The sequence below is a fragment of the Colletes latitarsis genome, chromosome 6, assembly GCF_051014445.1.
Source record: "Colletes latitarsis isolate SP2378_abdomen chromosome 6, iyColLati1, whole genome shotgun sequence".
Taxonomy (NCBI): Eukaryota; Metazoa; Arthropoda; class Insecta; order Hymenoptera; family Colletidae; genus Colletes; species Colletes latitarsis.
The window spans coordinates 23,629,176-23,648,943 of NC_135139.1; the positions used below are offsets into that span (position 1 = coordinate 23,629,176).

Consider the following 19,768-nt stretch of genomic DNA (forward strand, 5'->3'; position numbering starts at 1 on the left):
TTTAATATCAATTTTAATTTTCTGCTGCGTATTATTTTTTACGTATCTTATTTTTATATTAGTTTAGACAGGGATCGACGATATAATGATATTTTAAAAGGAATCTACGTGTAAAATGATTGAGTGTCTCTGGCCTATCCATTGCACAAGCCTTTTCTAGGCATACCCAAAAAATTAGGGCGCATTGCTGCGAGGAAAAATAACGGTTCGATTTATACCGATCCTCTATTCGATATTCAAGTTTGATTAGATGAAATTAGAAACCATAATTTTAAAAAGCGAATAGTAACCTTTTTTTTAAGTTGCCTCGTATAGTTTTTGTGTTAATAACGATTACATTTAGATCCGTTATGTTCTACGGGATTATTTAATTATTTTATAAGCATCTAAATTACTTGAATTTTTCCCATTTAATGATATTTATTAAAACTTTGGCGTTCTGTATTACGCAGGCCGTTCGATCCACCCTCTAAAGGAGACGTCACTGTAGGTACCATAATTGGAGCAAGCTACCGACAGAGAAATCATTGCCTTATAAGGATGTGAGAGTGCCCAATATAGTTATTTCTCGTGTCGTAATAGCGTTCGCGGTAATACTCTGTAGGCAGAATTACAGGGAGAGATATATTTTTATCGAGCTTGAAAAAAGTAAAAGGAAACGTTGGATTCCATGGAAGAGCGTTCAGCATAATGTAAAATAAAACAAGACCATTGGTTTCTTTATTTGCCAACCAACGAACGTACGAATTTATGGTACAAGTGCGTTGCTTGAGATTTACAGATAATACTTCTAAATTACTGAAATATTCTATATACATAATGGTACATGGATTGAAGTATCGAATAATTTCGAATGCGTACGAAACGGAGTAATAGTTAATCGTTCACGGTCGTTAATCTAACGCGTTTGTCGTTGACCTATAAACACACAGACGCGAATTCTTTACGGGCACGCAATTGTCGCGTTTCTCCTCTTTACTTATTTACATAAATCGGCGATGCGCCGAACACAATAACATAAATAAAGACAACAACGTTCCGCGTATCGGTATCTTCCTACTTTTCTATCCTGTACATAAATAATACCTGATTTTAAAAGACTCGATTCTAACTTGTCGATTTCGAACTATCGTACAGACACCCCGTTAATGGTGATGCCGTTTCTATTTGAAACCGGTTCTGCCTCGTAGTGTCCCGATCTACCGTAATGTCTCCTCACGTTGTTCCCGTACCTTTAACAACAAAAAACGATTTATCAGATTTGTTTGTTATCGGTAAATTATCTTTAATTTACCCGTAAGTACTGCCGCTTATGCTGTACGGACTGTCGTAAAGACCATCTTCTGGAACATTTTCGTACATAGTGTTAGGTGTTCCGTCATTAAGCGTGGCGTAAGACATCACCGCTGCGCTTTGGTCCTCTTTTCTTTCAGCCGCTTGCACGTTCTCCGTATTCTTTACCGGGGTGGCTTTTCTCCTGAAAGGATCAGTTTTCGTATCGAAAGTCTTCGTTCCGTTCGACGAAATCAATTTTAAACGCTGCTACGTACAGTCTTAGGTAAACGAGTCCAAGAACAATTAATATAAATATGATCACTCCAGCCCCGATGCCAACGCTGGTGCCCACGCCTTGAGATTCTGCTACCTCGTTTGGCATAACTGCGAATAAAACAAGTCTCGCGAAGTGAACATCTTTTTAAAGTAAAATAATCATAATTAGGTCACTTACATTCGCACTTTGGCTCGTCTCCGCTCCACGACCCGATATCCAAACATTTTCTTAGAAACGGACCGACTCTCTCGTATTGCGGTAAGCAATGATACTCTGCGGTCCCGCCATAAGTTGTGGTTCCGTTCACCACGATCACCCTTCCGTTTTCTATGGGTCCCGGATGCTTGCATTCTACGGCTACGCGATAAAAAAGAATTTCAATTTTACTTTAACGAGTGAAGATGGTCTCTTTGCGTTTAGGGAATCAAGGATCGTATGCTTACAGAAACAAGCGGGCATACTTCCGCTCCAGGATCCGTTTTGCAGGCATATTCTGGTTTCGTTTCCTTCCATATAGAATCCACGCGGACAACTGTAGTGAGCCACACCACCGACGCTGTGCGTCGATACTTGCGTGGACAGTACTCCTTCTTTTTCAGGATCCCTGCACCTGATTTCTGCGCATAAAAGCTATACGTAAATACAACATTAACCCCTCGACGTACGATTTAATGTAACTTTTCAAACGTATACTATTTAATTTTGTTTAAATCTGTTAAAAATGTGTTGATTTTAATTTATAAAACTCGACGACGAGCGAGTTATAATTGCGAAACTTGACATCAAGAACTTCTGACGAGTCAGTAATAACCACAGGAGATTTTTATCGACGCGATCACCTTTGCAAACCGGAGTATCGCTGCTCCAGGTGCCGTTCTCGAGACACAGTCTCCTGGCGAATCCATCCAGTTCGAAGTTGCCATCGCATTCGTACAGTGCAGCGGCTCCGTAGTAAGTCGCGTTCGACGTAAGAGTGTACCTGCCGTGTTGAATGTGATCCGGCTTGCTGCAATCGACGTCTGAAGGAAACGCGTTATTAAATTCCGCGTATGTCGAAATTCGTTGCCGTTTGAATAACGCGAGTTTGCAGTTTTCTTACAGACACATCGAGGAACCTCGCCGCTCCACTTTCCGTTGTCCTCGCACGTGGACAGAGGCTCGCCGATCACCTTGTACCCTCTCTCGCATCGATACTTGGCCAGGGCACCGATTTTGTACGACGTCGCCCCTGTATTGGAATTCTCAGGGGTCCCAGTGCGGATCAACGTTCTGCCGTACATTCGATCGTTCCCGGTCACAGAGAGGATTCCGTGTTCCGCGTACACGGGCTCTGGACATCGGATTTCTGCGACGAAAACGCGGTATCGTTCATCAGGCGATCAGAAAATAGGCGCGACGTTTCAGACATTTACGTACCCTCGCACTTTGGAGTCGCGTCGCTCCATTGGCCGTTGTCTAAACAGTATCTCCTGGACACTCCGTTCAGTCTGTAGTTCCTCGTGCAACCATAGGTGATCTCGCTTCCGAGATGAGTGGTTCCGTTCGCGTATTCTACAGCCCCGTTCAAAACGGGCAGCACCTTCCCGCAGTCCACGTCTGCAATTTTATCGCATCAAACGTTTGCCGATAGAAATGTCTCAATAATCGGTCTTACATTCGCAGCTGGGCACGTCGCCCGACCATTCGCCATCTTTGCCACACGTGTGCCTCGCTTCGCCTTGAAGCAGGTACCCTGCCTCGCAGTGATACTCGATGGCACTGTGCACGTTTAAATCGTATCCGACGACGTAACTTCCGGCCGGCACTTCGGGCTCCTCGCAAGTGATCACTGCGTCGAAAAATTAATTCAGGAATTCGTCGGCGTTCGCAGGTGTGCCGACAATGGCGGTAGACGATACTTTTATTAAAGAGGAGACCGTTGCAGTTACATAAACAAATTTTATTCGTATCGTGCCACCATCGTGGGAGCGTTATTGTGCTTACACTCGCAGGACGGCGTGTCGTGGCTCCATTTTCCTTCTTTGGTGCACTCCTGTCTGGCCTCGCCGACCAGCCAGTAGTCCTCCAGGCACGTGTACACCGCCAGACTCTTAACGGTGGTGGTGTCGTTAATTAAGGTCACGGAGCCGAATTCGATTTGAGCCGGTGCCCCGCAGTCGACGAATTTGCACTGGGGCGCTTTGCCGGACCACTCGCCGCCGACGTCGCACGAGAGGACCTTTCGAAATCGATTAACGTCGTTTAATATTCCGTTCGTAATCGTTTAACGAAACGGGGTTGCGCAAACGTTCGGTAACTTTTCCAAGTAATACGCGTAGCATAACGAATAAGAGAAAATGGACGCTATGGGAAGAATTTTGTTTTCGAAGCATCTTACGTTGTCTCCAAACAAAATGAAGCCGTTTTGGCAGGAGTAAGTGGCGGTCGAGCCTGCTCTTTTCCCGGTAATCGTCACGATTCCTCCGTTCACCTGCGGTGGTTCCGGGCACCAGTCGACTGTAAAATAGCAATGGTAAAATTCCGCAGGACTTGACGTATCGCGCAAATACCGTTACACGTATTCCCGTACATAAGCATTGAGGTTTATGTCCACTCCAAATACCACCGTCGCCGCATCTGCGTCTGACGTCGCCGAGCAGCGTGTAATTTTCCTTGCAGGCGTAATCAGCCAGCGCTCCGTGAGTCGTTCTTTTGTCGACCAACGTGATCGCTCCGTTCACCAGCTCCGGCAGAGGGCCGCAGTCCACGACTGCGAAGGGTTAAACACCGAGATTAATAAGTAACAACCTTTTGGAATATCAGTTTCTTTGAGACGAATAAAACAGTTCGTGGGCGACGCGAGAGTTAGGCTTACATTTGCACGTGGGCGATGCCCCGTTCCAAAAGCCGCTAGGTTCGCAAGATCTGCTCTTCGAGCCAATCAGCATGTATCCGTCAGGACAAACGTAGTCTATCGTGGAGCCAATGGTCCTCTTCGTGCCTACTATCGTTGCATTCTCGGACTTCTCCGGGCTACCGCAAGTAGGCGGCCCTGGAAAAGCGTCGTGTTAATGATTTTTGTTCTTCTTTAAACGTTTTAGCTATTTTTGCGCGTCTACTCACTGCTTTGACAAATCCAGTGCAGGTAGTCGAGATTGCAACCGACGTCGTTCCATAGCCAGTTGCGACCACCGTCCAGTACCACGCAATTTTGTTCGCCGTTATAATTATTCGGCTGATCCTTCCCCCAGGAAGGCTTTTGCACGATCTCGCCTAAAATAATCCAAGGAAAACACACGCGTGGACTTTTACTATAAATAAAAGGAGGAAGCTGTGGGAATATAACGAATACGAGCTGACGACAGATTAAATTAGTAAAGAAATTCAACATCGAGACGTGTTATATCGCGTAGACAGGAAGATGCGTCAGAACAGGGTACTTTATACTCTAAACATAGACGGAATAACTGGGTTATTCATTCGTGTTTTATATCATGTCGCATTCATTCTGAAAAGCATCCGTTCGATCCAGACGCAACAAACAATTATCAGAGATTATACGTTCGAGCAGACGCTCACGGGTGTAACTTCCCGTTGATTTCCACACAGTGGTAACTTTCACGTTCTATTTATTAGCGTGTGCGATTGCGCCGACAGTCGGGCAACGTCGAGTCGATCTTCGATTTCGCAGGCCTCGATGCGGTCTAGTCGGGGGGAAGGGTGGTATTTCAAAACGGTTCCGATTAAAACGACTTCGAACGGCAGACGGAACTATAATTACACCGTAATTGCCGGACAAATTGATCCTCCCGGGTCGACGAATCTCGATCAGCGTTGCCCAACTATCGCTTCCAGACCCGATTCCCATGGACGCTGTCGATGGATCGTGAGAAGGGAAAAAGGTCTTTTTCAGAGAACTGTCGTCGGGAAACACACTCACCGTCGACCCATCGCCACGTCCGCGCCGTGATCAGAGGCTCCTTTTGCGCCCCTATCCAAACTAGCTGCGTCTTCAGCTTCTCCTTTCGCCTTTCGAGATTGTTCAGTATGTATATCGACGACACGCCCTGCGGTTTACAAAAAAATACAACGATTACGGAAGAATCGAACGACTCTCGATCTCAACTGAATTATTTTACTTAAATTTTCAAATAACTACATCGACGCATATTAAACAATCATTATCTTAAATTTGCAGAGGGCCCCAACAATCCACCGAAGGGTTAAATTATCGTGTCAGAAACTACTTCAAAGGATGTTCGGCGGAAGCTGTTTCCTGTCGAGCCAGGCGGGGTACGCGCAGCTGTCGAAGGATAAAAAGGCTCGAGAACCGTTTGCCAAGGATACCTTGAAGCCGTGCACGAGGTCACCGCCTCTCGCGCGACAGTAGTTCCTGGCTTCTTGAAAGGAGCCCCCTTTTTTCACGACGAACTCGTAACAGGTGGAATTGAAGGCGGCCAAGTCGGCGTCGGCCGGCGTCCCGGCATAGGCGCACCTGTCCGTCGAGAACTCTGCGGAAATTCGGGTAGAACTATTCTACAGGAATTTTATTTGACAGGCTTGACAGCGATCGCTCGCACTGTTGAACCCTCGACTTACCGTCAACGGCGAACACCTCTACCTCGCAGAGGCTCAAGCTCCCCTCGACGCCCACCAGCTGCAGGAACACGTACTGGCCGACCAGGGCTCTGGCGCACACGAAAGTCTTCGTGATTCCTTCCTCTGTAACGAATCGATCGATCGATCATCGGGATACGGTTTAGGATCATACGTTTCAATCGGTTTTCGAACGCTTACCGATCGTGCCCGGGAACCAGGCGCACAAAGGGTTCCGTTGCAGCTCCACGCTACTGTTGCCCACGCGTATCTCGATGTCCTGCAGGGGCTGGTGACCTGTCGAGAACGATGCGAGCTTGCAATTTCAATTTCCGGTGTATTTAAGTGAATTTAGTAACGTTAAAAGCTTGGCAATTTACCGCAGCAACCCCTGGTCGTTACTCGAACTACTTTTACCGAGTACGACTTGAGAAGGTCGACGCTCCACCAAGGGCTGGGCTCGCTTTGCGTCTCCGTGCACCTTTTCCCGTCGTGCTCCGTGCTGGAGTCGCCGTCGTTTCCGTGTTCGGCGTCTCCGCCTCGCACGGTCGTCGACTGATTCGTCGGTTTGCGAAACGCGACGTTCGTACCTGTAGCGGCACGTACATTATCAGAAGATGTCTTTACAGGAAGAATTCCTGCTTCCAATTAGACCGTTGCGAAACAAATTGTCCGGAACCGACCGCTACCGAGTAACAAAACGTCCATTACGGGCAGGACGCGTTTAGTAACAAACAGGAACGATTATCCTCTATCTTGTGTTCGTCGAAACAATTGCAAGAACGATTGTCAATTTGTATCGTAGTTTTTGGTTTTTAGTTATCGGCTGGGAGCCTGACTGGTAATTACTAAAATAAAAGTGAAAGCGAAGGGAAGCATCGGTAATGAAAACCGGTGGCTGATATCGAGAGCAGAGGTCGACGAGTTTCGCAAAATCGCTTTCTACCGAACGCGTTGCATTTTAAGAGGGAAGAGTTCGATTCCTTGGTTCGCGAAACGCGGTGCTCTGTCGCGAACAGAGCCTCGACGAGCATCGAGGAGAAAGCCGCGGACGATCTCGTTGTCAAGGAAGACGAGCGATCTAACGCGGCTGCGCGCGACGGAGGAATTACAATAAGGAGGGAAAAATCCAGAAACGGTTGAGTTTCGTTGACGAAAGAATCGCTTACCGCAGAATGGTAGATCCCCTTGCCATTTCCCTCGAGCGTTGCACGTCAGGCTGCCGCTGCTAAACAACCAATTGCCGGATAAAATAATCGAAATTCTTCTTCGGTACGCTGTAAACGATGCGCGACGAAGGAACGGGAACGTGGACACGCGAACAAATATCCTCGATTATACGAATTACAAGAAAACGGAGAAAGTCCGTAATGATCGGTGCTATCGACCACTATCGTGTTACACAAACTGTCGTTTCGCTCGGTTGCGACTCTTGCGTGCCCGTACGTGTCCCGAAAAAAAAAAAAATACCACACTAAACTCACGCGTTAACTTTGTCGGGAAATTACGGGACAGGAGCAACGAACGGCGCTCGACGTTCCCGTAACGAGCTAATTTCTTTTCAAATCGTTGATTGGACTTACCCAAATAATTCGTATCCGGTGTCGCACGTGTACGTCGCCAGAGCACCGGTTTGCAAGGATTCGTCGGACAACGACACTTTGGCGTTCATCGGTACCGCTGGGTGACCGCACTTCAACCCTGCGTTTAAGAAAATTGCTCGATAGCGTTTTCTTGGAAGAGAGTAGATTCATTAACCGCTAGATCTTTCGGAATTGCGGCGATATTTAAATGGTAGATCGAACGTTTCTCGGGGATTTTACCGTTCGCCGCTAAAACTGACGTTTCAACACGAGAAAATCGCAAGAATTAATTCCGTAAAGAGAAGTGGCTAATTGAAAAGGCGTCTTAGGGTCAAGCGTTTCCGCAGAAACGGTTATCGTGTCAGCGATTAGGCGTGTAGCAATAGATGCGAGAAATTGGCTAAATTCGAGAAGGCTGAAAGAACTTTTCTTTTCCCATTTAATGTATCGTGTCTGTTGTTTCGTAAACGCGCGGCTGTCGTTGACTGTAAAAGAGATGTCAAGGGTACGATTGTAGAAGTTTGCGAGACTTTTGTCTATAGATTGATATAAAAGTAAATGGAACAATAGCCGCGACACTTGGCGAAGAGAAACCTTGGATGAAATCCCACGCGTACTCCATTATTCGAATTCTGCGCCACGGGAAATTAGTTGTACAACCGCGGGTCTTCTATCGTCCGCGAAAGGTTCGAAATTACTAGGTCAAGCATTAAGATAGCCACAGAGCCATAAAGTTATGGATGGTTCCGTGCGCACGGAACGGGTATCGGCGAGTAACCGTATGCAGCCTGAGAAACTTTTTCTCGGAGTGAAAAGACCGATGCAGCGGTTGGAAGCCGATGGAAATCGACGAGCATGTACGAGCACGTGCCATCTGTAATTTCCTCAAGAGTATTCTAGCGAGAGCGTGGTAACGCGTTCCTCTGTTTCTCTTTCGATTCTTGGGGGAATCTCCATAAAATCGGTTAGTTTTTACGAGATATTCAGGAATAAAATAGAACGAGCTATCGAGTATCACAGCAACAGGCGATAAGATCGTAAAAGCGATTAGAGGAGCGCAGTCGCGCGCAACTCGCGGAATAGCGTTTCCGTTGATGTTCGAAGGCCGGATCGCGCGTAGATGGCCTTTGATTTTCGAGTCGACGGTCGTTAACGATTCTAATTTGCATTCTCTCCTCGGCGTTGATTCTTTCGGATCCGGCAGAGCCGAGGGAACTCGGTTAATTTAAATAGGAGAGTCGTCGAGCATCGAACGACGGGGGGTGAAAGCCTCCGTTGTCTCTTTAGACGGTTCGAACTCTCGGCGAAGACCCCGTTTCTCGTGGGACACGGAGCTACCGTTTCGTGCGAACGGGTTAATTAAAACGAATACAAACGCGTTCGCGCGCGTACGTATTATTTCGAATCGAAACCGCGACTCTTCGGAGTGCGTTCAACCGCTTCTTCCGCGGCTCATTTTCCGTGTAATTAGTACCGTTTCACCGTGCTTAAACATTCGCTCCTTTAATTATTTGCGAGAAAGTTATTTTTAACAACTTTCGACTCGACGACGCGTTCGTTTGCTCCGCCGAACGCTCCGAGCAGATCGATCTCTTAAGAAAACGATAATTTATTCTATCGCTACGTCTACGTTCACGTTAGCCTATTTGGATTTCGGTCTAGTGTTCTCGAAAAAGACGAACAGCGTTCGCGAATGGAGAGTCCGATGAGAGGAGCAGGACGCGAATTCCAAAGTTAATTAATCGTCTATGTTCTGCGCGAGTAAGCATGTAACGTTACTAGGTTTAGTGGCGAGTGTTTGGCATTCGCCGATCGCTTCGTGGGTCTGGGTCACGCGGTTACAAAACTTTAAAGCCGAAATAACGGTACGACATGGTGCTACTTCGGGTCGAGACTACTACCGGTGAAGCGTGTCACGGTACAGTTCTTGGTTTATCGCCATTTTCCTTTATCGACGTTCGAATCGGCCGACGAATGGACGGCTCGCGCATTCCCCGCGAACTAAATGACTTTTTCCTCCTCCTTTTGTAAATAATTGCGCTATACTTTAAATTGCCCCGCGCCTCGAACGGCGTAGAAACACAATTAGTTGGCTTTCTTACGAGCGCATGTCTGCTTGGAAACGTTTTACGTTTCTTATATACTTGAACGCATACTGTTACCGTAACTCTCTCTCCAAATATCTGAAATTATCTTTCGTTGCTTTCGAGCCTTCAAACCTGCTCGCAGATATTTATTCGTCCCCGTGTTCGCGGCACTACTCCGTTGCTTTATTTATTTACCGTATAAACTCTTCGATGCAGGGAACAACAGGTGTCAGTGACCCCGGAGTAAAGAGAGAAAGAAAGAGAAAAAGAGAATAAATTAGAAATCACGCGTTGGAAAAACGAGAGAGCGTTCGAATATAGGAAAAGAGACACCGAGTAGTGGTTCTAACGATGGGGTTTGGTCTCGTAGCAAAGAAGCGTCGCTATACTTTCGATCGGTTGACCCGTAGCATTAGAAGGAGTATCGAAAATAGAATGGTTCGCTCCACGCGAATCTTTTGCAATAATTGTGTCCGTGTGTACACGATCGCACGGTGATCGCGAACACACGTTCTCGTTCTGCATCGTTCGAACGAGCCCGGTGTAATATTGTACGTACAAAAGCGATTGTCAGGAAGTTGGAAAGTGGGCGTGCCTGCTTGCGATCTATCTCGCGAAAAAAAAGAGAGATCGATCGTCAAGGATACAGCACGATGCTATCGAGAACCAGATTCGGTTCAGATTTTTCCCCCAAAGTCCTGCTCGATCAAATGTAGGATCAAATCCCATACTTTTCGAGCAAAACGAAGGGGAATCGATAACGATTTCTTTTCCCTGAGCGTTCTCTGGTCCCGAGTTCCAGCTTGATCGGAAAGAAAGGTGAAAATACGAGATCGTAACGACAGATATTACGTGTTATCGCGTTTACGTAAACAGGACGTACCGAGAGCGAATTTTACTACCGTCTCGCGAGTATGGAGCATCGGCGGGGCATCGGGAAACCGGTTAACGGTCGTTATTCGGTTCTACGAAGAGGAATCCGTTGCGGAAGGCGCGCTGGCACCTCCGGAATTCGCGTCGATCGAGCCAGCAATTTGAAATCGACCGGTGTTATCGTAACGAATCGGCTAGGGAAACGGTAGAGAGTTTCGTTCACGCGTTTCCTAATCTATTGTACGTTGCAGGAAAGAGAGCACGCGGTGCGTGTGTCGTCGCGATCGACGATGACTTGCGACACCTTGCCAACGCGTCGGGAAATGAAAACCTTACCGCGAAAGGTGTACTTTCGCGTAATAGCCTTGCGAACCTACAGGATGGTTCAAAACTCTCGGTACGACTTATTTAGAATCTTTCTTACATAGAAATCGTTTGGTTTTGGAGGAGGCTCCGCGAATTTGCATCGATACCGTTGATAAAAAACTTTTCGATCGCGAGAGTTTCGAGATTTGCGTTTCCTGTATCCCGTGCGCGACACGCGAAACCTTCGAGAACGTTCTAGCAACGTTGGCGATTGTGTAACCGTCGGTGGCGTCGAATTGCGCCCGTTGCGGCTGGCCACGACCAAAATACGCGCGATCGGTCGTGCATAGTGATCACGGATCGAAGGAAGTGGCGTCGAATCGGTCTCGGTCGAAATTTCACCTGCGTCGATCGTCTAGGGCCCCACCCACGCGGTGTGCGTTTAACCAGTCATAGGTTATCGCGAGTATTCGCGTTGCTGCGAGTCTAGCCAGCGCTAGCCAAGCCGGCTAAATGTTACGACTGTCTCAGACGAGAATCGTGCTCGAGTCCGCTCCGCATTCGACACGCTTCCTCTTTCGCGGGAACGAAAGAAAATCGTTCGCCTGGAATTCTCGAGGACGCTTTTACTTCCCCACCCTTAACGCGAGCCTTGACGCCTTCGACGCGTTACGCTGGCCATCGAGTGGCTGATTTGTTAATCGACCTATCACCCTATCCTTCTATCTCCAACGATCTATCGGATCGGTCGGAAGCGTGCGAACTGGACTCTCCCACTTTTATTTACTCACTTGTCTGAAGGGAATGCGCGTACGTACCTTTCCATTGTAAATTTCTTGTATCTTTGTTACGTAACTATCTCCTATACTCGTATCTCTTTCTGTACTAATGGGTATTTAACACTAGATTTACGGAAGCCGTCAATTTCACGGATGTCAGATTCCATATTAAATATTGCAGAACGCGTAAATATTATTTTTTAATAACTTATGTTGAATTTCATTGATGCAATGGCACGAATATACAGGGTGTTCGGCCACCCCTGGGAAAAATTTTAATGGGAGCTTGTCGATTTTCCTTAAAACTTCGTTGTTGATTTTTAATAATTTCGCTTGACGTCCTACAGAAAAGTTGTTTCATACTTTTTTGTAGGTACCTATGGGCTCTACTTCAGAAAAAGGTTTCATTGAAATATAGGAGTTATGGCTGTTTGAAGATTGGACCATTTTTATGGGGTTTTTCTCATTTTGCGGGGTTAAGGAGCAACTATCTTAATATTTTTGCAATTTCTACATATTCTTTAGCAAAATACGCGTCGTTTGCTTTTTTAAACATTAAAATCGTCCAATCCGTTCAGAAGTTATGACGTTTTAAAGATTGGCATGAAATTTCGGGGAAGCATTTCTGGCCAAAAACTATATTTTCGGTAAGGAATTTTTTTCTCGAAAATGGTTAGGATTTCGAGGTTATGTCTAATGACCAAAAATGATTAGAATTGACACCTGCAACTATAAATAATTTTTTTAGAACGATTTGAAATTTTTTAATTTTGTCGAAATATTTCACATCTTCTCGAATTTTTTTCTCGAAAATGGTTAGGATTTCGAGGTTATGTCTAATGACCAAAAATGATTAGAATTGACACCTGCAACTATAAATAATTCTTTTAGAACGATTTGAAATTTTTTAATTTTGTCGAAATATGTCACATCTTCTCTAATTTTTTTCTCGAAAGTGGGTAAGATTTCCGGGGTACGTGTAATGACCAAAAACGATTGTAATAGACCCTTGCAACCGAAAATAATTTTTTTAGAACGATTTGAAATTTTTTAATTTAATTGTTAGTAACTTTTTAACGAAGCTTCCATCAACAAATTGGTATTCTTAATTTTCGTCTTATTTTGGCCTTTAGAATCTCCCATTAAAATTTTTCCCAGGGGTGGTCGAACACCTTGTATATTCTAATTAAAAGAAAAATCGTATTTTAAGGTAATGGTCAATATGAAAGGTATCAATAAATGTATATGTGCGATCAATGCCCGTAAATCTAGTGTTAATCTCGTGGATAAATAAATAATAAAGATCAAAATGTTCTTCGAGATCAATTTACGTCGATGGACAAGAAAGAGTCGTATAAATTTCGTAAAATGTGGCAACAACGATCCTATCGAGGAGCCCTATACTAGAAGAAATTCTGTGCTTTTGAGAATTAGAAGAATCTCGAGATCTTTGACCGTTTTAACGAGTCCCCTGTCGTTGAACTTGTTCGAGTAACGGTAGAGGCCATCCAAATTCGTTAAGAGTGACGAACATTTTGGAACGGTGAACATTTCCATACGCATTCATATTCAAATAACCTTTCAACGTCGAGTCGCGTTTGATGCAAGATCTGTTAGAAAAATTCTTACCGGGCAGTTTAGCGGTTAGTGCAGTCTAACGAGCAAACCTCCATCCATATCAGTAATTCTCGATTATATTACATTAATCCGCTTATCTTAAGTGTACACTATTACACATTTTTAGAACTTGGTTGACTGTTATACCATCGAAATCATCGATTAAGGTTCGATCTAAAAGAGATTGCTTTTTCATAGGATTTCCCCTGTTACAAATACACCACAGTTGCGTAATCACAATCGACAAAGGTACTATCTTCGAGTATCGACTATGCTTGCACCAAAGATATGCCCTTCCTACGCGTTTTTCCTCTTGGCCAATGAAAGTCGAAGCGAGCGTCAAGTACGATAGTCGCCAAGGAAAGGTCTGTCGTTTATGCGTCGATGACGTAAATCGCTCCGCGGTGCATTTGGTAAATTTTTATCGAAACGTTTAATTCGTTCGAGAGCACGGAGCCGAATCGAAAGTGCCTCGGACACGTGGCGCGGGCAAACCAACGGCCAATAAGGAACAAACATCGCCGTCGGAGCACGTGTTTTTCTTTTTTTCGCCAAGATAATGGCGACCACGTATCCTGGGCAGCTTTCCTGAAATTACCGCCAAAGATATTATTACGGGCGTTAATACGCGCGCGCATAAAGGCGCAGTGTTTGCGCTATCGAGGCGTCCCATGTAGGTCAACTACGAGAACAAGAGTTACAAAAGGCGAAACTTGCTTCGATCGACAGCCTCGAGTCCTGTTTCCTGCATCGCGCGAGACCAGTTTTATTCAAATTAAACACGCGACGGAATAAAAAGAATCTCGGTCGAGGGAGGCGCGAAATTGGAGCAGCGCCGTTGAAAAGGTGAACGTGAAATTCGCCCCCCGTTTCCGGTGTTGCACGGTCCGCCGATCCGCCGAATCGTGGCTTATTTTGATCGTTGACTATCCTTGGCTGGAAATAACCGGTGAAACGATATGGAATTCGCAAGGTTTCGGGCGAATAAAACACAAAGCGACAAGAACCTGTGCGTTTCGTTCGAAGCGGATACACCGGGTGACCTCGAGACACCAGAAAATCCGCGTGGACGAGAACCGAGTGGGCGGTACCTGTTTTGCGCGGTTATATTCCTTTCCTTAGTGCCGGGAACATTACCGGAGAACAGATGGAAAGTACACTAAGCGTTGGATTATTAAAATTCGCGTCTGTCTGCGCGGTTTAACGGGCTTGGAAATTCGCGCGGCGAATCCATCCGCGATTTATATTTAGCGAAATCGGTTGCTCGATACTCGCTTCCTGGGGGAAGATATTTGCGTTTCACCTGGCGCGAAGCGCGGCGTTTCGATACCTCGCGACATTTCGCCGCTTTCAAAATCGTACACGACGCGTCTGGAATGCCGACGAGGTCCTAGAATAATTTCGAACGGCAATGCGTGGCTTCGAAACGCGTCGGCCGGAGAAATGGTTCAAAGATACGTGCCTTCTGCGCCCACGACGAGGATCCCCAGAAGGGACAACAGAATCTCTCGCGTCATCCTCGATATGTCGTTGCTTGCACTCGAAGATAGGCGGGATCACATCGAAAATACACCAACTTTGTTCGCGATCATTCGCTTTGCACGTACCCGCTGCCGGAGAACACTCTTTATCGCGCACCTCGGTAACTTTCACGAGAAGTTTCTTTGTTCGGCGCACGACGCCGATGAAAACCCGCCTCGGCGGCTGAACGTTACTCGTATCTCGAATTCGATTCGAAATATTCGCCAAGGCTCGATCCAAGGAAGGTCAAGAAGAGTCCTCACCGTTCACCGAGCGAGTTTTCGGTCACCGTATGCGCTCGAGGCAAAGAAAGACCGTCCTTTCATGGTTTCGTTAAATCCGTACGCACTACGCGCGATCGTTCGCGATGTTCCACGTTCGATCGCAACACCCTTTCCGGTTCCTCATGATTTTTAGGTTCCGATTCTCTTATCCACGCTGTCCTCGAAGGCGTTCCTCCGGGTTGCTAAACTTGTTCGAAAAATCACTGTAACTCCGATTCGCGGAAAACTCGGTACGAAAGATCGTTAAACGCGACTTCCGGACGGCATTTTCGATAACCGTTTGGTCGAGTATCGACCGAGAATGACGATCCGTTCCCTTCACTAGCCGTCCGTCGAGTGCCACAGGCCTCTGGTTTCTTGTACTCCTTCGACATTATGAAAGTACGGTGTACCTTGCTGCACGTACCGTGCATCCAGCCGGCTACTACGGGGGAATCTACGTTCCTCTTTATTTTTCCAATCAAAACGACGAAAATAAGTGGCCTGCAGCGGACGAAATTTCTACAAGTAACGCCACCGACATTCTTATCGTATAGAAACCTTACGACAAACGCGTAGTTTTCAATTTTAAACGAAAACAATAAATGTTATTCGAACGTATGCTTTGTGTATTTGCATCATTCTTTTGATATAATAATGCATTGATTTTTAATTCCGCTGCCAATGGTGGAACGTCGCGGGGCGTATTTAAATCGTGTACCAATAATTCCGTATACGGGGATCTCAGCGTAATAAATATAACGAATAAAGGTGTCGTAATTTATTGATAAATAAACGGTTCGTTAGATATTGCTTGGACTCTGTTGATCGAATGTCGCGCTCGGAGATCGAGAAGATTGCTTGGCTGTCCGCGAACGCGACGCATTTTTACCGCACGGTGTACTTGTATATACCGTACGCATATCCGTAACGTTTCCAAGGTAAGACAGCTAGCATTCGACCAAGTAGCCACACGAGAACTTTTACTCGGACACTGTTACAGAAGTTGCGCATTTGCGGAATCGTTCCGTAAAGGGAACGATTAATTTGGCGAATCGCTTCCTTGTGCGTAACTGGCGCGTACATCGACAAAACCATTCAAAATCGAACTTTCGATGAAGAAGAATTAGATTCGTTTCAAAGGTATCTCTTCGTTGTAAGCTATCGTGTGTTTAATCAGGAGGGTGAAACGGTCGAGTTCTACGTCAGCTGCTCGCGTACAGTTGGTTCGTTCTTTTCGAAAAACCAGCTGTCGTGGTCAGAGACGGCGAAATCAGTGATCAGGCCCCTCCGAGGTTCTCTTTGCGTTCTCACCGGTTACGCGACAGAAAAAGGAGCGTGTTGAAAGCGCATTTTCCTCCTCATTAGTGTCGCTGACTAAACTACCGTCCTGCTTAACTCTGACGAATTTATAGACTATAATTCGCTTCGTAATCCAAATCTAGATGCGCTGCTTTTATAGCGTTCCTGTACATTTGGTATTCTTTAACACTTGGAAAGTGAATATATAATAATAAACATTCACGCGTCGAGAAATCGTTCAGAATTCTTTAATCGTTTCAACGAACTACAACGATTACGATATTGTTCTTTGTATCCATTCTCGAATATTATTTGAGCCGACAACTCTGTATTACAAGCTGTTAGAAAAACGATTCAAGAACCGATAAACGATGAAATCTACGTCCGCGAATCTAGTGTGAAAAAACACCCCCAGTCGCGTGAACGAGGGCACCGCAAAGGGATATCGGTGCGTCAGGGTGGTACCAAAGAAAAAAAAAGGTTTAAAAACACTGCTATAAGGTTACACCGACTTTACCGTTAAGCCCCTCCCTTCTACCTCTTACCACATCGTACTCCCCACCTGAGTCACGACGTCCCGAGCTCCCGATCGCGTTTCTACTCGTTCTTGGATCCTCTCTCCTTTCAACCTTCTTTACCACTCCATCTCGATGTTCGCCCTCCTTCTTCTCCAGCAGCTCGCGCTATCCTTTTCTTTTTTTTATCAACGCTATACGTCATAGCACGCTCGGGCCCCTTTCACCTCGTCGAGCCTGGTGTCTTCGTTTCGATTTCACAAAGAAACGAAAGACACGACTACGAGAAGAGGCAATTTCTGGCAAAAGTAAATTTTTCAACTTTCGCGTCTTAACGCATTGCCGATCGAGCGGGAAGAGATTTCTCTATTTAAAAATAAGCGCGTTTGTAAAATCAAAGATAACATTAATAGGCATTGGATAAAAATTAATTTTCAAAGTATATGCATGTTTAAGGTCGCTTATGCCGTTGATTTTCTATAGACCTTCTTAATCTTCCTCGAATTTCTATCGAATATAGTTCGTAAGATTTTCTACTTGCATTTAAGAGAAACGGTAGTTCATAAATTGTTTCATTCTTTTTAGTAACGTTGAAATAAGTTCGTACAGAATTCTTTTATTTAACAACGTTTTGATAGCCTTCAGGAACTACTAATATATTTAATGTGTTATCACAGACGAGGTATACGAGTAGACAGCTCACACCTTATGGACTTTCGTGGCCCAATCTGACTGCCATACCGACCTCAACATTCGGAGGTGATTGTTAGCGTCCTCTTCTCATGGATGGCGGTCAATTGAGAAACTATTCACTGAATTAGCATTGATTGGCAATCAGCTGTGTTATCTGTAAATATATGCGAGTGCGACTACGACTTACATGCGTTTCTTTGTCCAGTCAAAGTTGCAAACAATTTGCATTAATTGTATAGATCTATTTAGAGTTGTAAACGATGAGAATTTTTTGCGTTTGTTTTTCCGGATCCTAATGTAAAAGCACCGACGAGGTATACGAGTAGACCTTTCACCCAATGTATTTTTTCGGTCCATTTTTATGGGGCTCTAGAGCCCCATTACCATTTTCGTGTCACTCGCAACATTACCAACAGATTTAGAAATGAACACAAGAGGAAGTGAGACAGTAAATGAAATTACATAAATTTTAGTAGTTTTAAAGGAATGAAAGCTGCATGGTACATAATTGAGCATCAATCAATAAATGATTATTTAAAGATTTCAAGATTATGAAAATACGTAAGTCCTACGTTCGTTGGCATTGTTTAACATTCCAACGCAATAGTTTGAACAATTCTTAACAATATGTGGTATATGAATAATGAAAGGGCCCATCGGTATGCATAAATAATAATTTTTCGCGAAATAATTTGTCTACCACGAGTTGAGATGGCTGACACACGCTGTGCTCTCCCCACTCCTCCGTCACTACGTTAAAGGCTCATGCGGAGACTTACATGTCTCATTCTCGCGGGGGGGTCCAAGGGTGGCGGAACTCCTGGCTTGGTGGGGATCCCGGAATCATCCTAGACTGACCAGTGGCGACCAGGGGGACCAGTACTGACCACTAGTGACCAGTGCTGACCACTACTGACCAGTTGACCAGTGGTGAGCCTACAATGACCAATAGTGACGAGTTGCTGACCAGTGGTCAGTCTTGCGTAAATATCCCCTCTCTCTCTTATTTTGCTGATTTGAAGCTTGCTCGTTCATTTTTGACTATCGTTTGATGAAAAATTGAGTTTGTTGAATTGATTGGTTTCCGTTTCGTTACTGTGGATGTTTCCACGATTTTTGGCATACAAAGAATATAGAGAAAATGATTCTCTATGGGGTATTTCCTTCGATCGTTTACTGTTTCCGTTTCCATTTCTTTCCTGAACTCGTATCTGTCTTTGTCGATCAATCTGAATTTTTATTTCGATTTTGTTTGCGAAATTGCTCTGTCGATTTCTCTACTTGTGGTATTAATTGAATCTGACTTGGTAAGATATTCCTCATTTCGTAGAATATTTTTACTGGTCAGCAAGGTTTATCAGCATCGTCTATCAATTAATCTGAATTTTTATTTTGATCTTATTTGTGGAATTGTTCCATCGTTTTGACTGAGTGTATTTAGTGTATTTCGACTGACATTGTTTAATTTATTAATATTTTCACTTCCTTATTACGTGTCAATTTTGTACATTTCTTTAGGTAGGTCTACAATAACTGTATTCTGTGTAGGAATGTTTCAGAATTTCTTAGCTTGTTCGATACATCAGCTCAACAAATTACTTCTCCACTTGTCGAATCACAGATGGATTGGTTAGGGTTTATTAAATTGTCTTTAATATGATACTAATACAAGTATTAGTTTCTGTTTCAGATCAGATCTATTATAGATCGACTCCAAGGACATCGAGGGAAGACACCACGACCGCCGAGGGATTCAACCACCGAGGGATTCATCCACCGAGGGACATTTAATTCTAAGTCGATTAGATTTAAGCTTCGCCGCGAATCTTAAAATTAACGTCGAAGGTTTCTTTATTGCACCTATCTCCGCGCTCTACCAAGCAATTATTGATCAAGTAGCTTCTCTCGCTCGTTCCCTCGTACCTAGCTTCGGTCACCGCTGTTTCATCGATTGAAACATGTGATCGGCCGTGTATCTGGTCCGAAAGATCTAATCGCCTTCCCTTGGTAAGCTTGATTGAGGGAAAACGGCACTTCGCTGGAAGGTGTGGAGTTTCCGTATTCTGCGGAAACGCACACCTTCCAGCGGAAGTCGACTCTGT

General features: G+C 45.0%; 1 protein-coding gene across 1 annotated transcript; it reads right to left on the bottom strand.

The window, feature by feature from the left end:
* Nucleotides 1–719: 719 nt before the first annotated feature.
* Fw (CUB and Sushi multiple domains furrowed) lies at nucleotides 720–15,493 on the bottom strand. Its single transcript, XM_076766119.1, has 22 exons — nucleotides 14,835–15,493; nucleotides 7,711–7,828; nucleotides 7,297–7,355; nucleotides 6,508–6,717; nucleotides 6,329–6,424; nucleotides 6,131–6,253; nucleotides 5,879–6,042; nucleotides 5,472–5,598; nucleotides 4,655–4,804; nucleotides 4,407–4,583; nucleotides 4,122–4,301; nucleotides 3,930–4,048; nucleotides 3,536–3,770; nucleotides 3,207–3,380; nucleotides 2,969–3,148; nucleotides 2,652–2,897; nucleotides 2,392–2,571; nucleotides 1,996–2,169; nucleotides 1,730–1,909; nucleotides 1,551–1,659; nucleotides 1,295–1,477; nucleotides 720–1,232 (listed from the first exon to the last, which is right to left on the bottom strand). Exons 1-22 carry the CDS (start codon nucleotides 14,887–14,889, stop codon nucleotides 1,127–1,129), a joined length of 3,345 nt encoding a protein of 1,114 aa, XP_076622234.1. The 5' UTR covers nucleotides 14,890–15,493; the 3' UTR covers nucleotides 720–1,126.
* Between the last annotated feature and the right edge of the window lie 4,275 nt (nucleotides 15,494–19,768).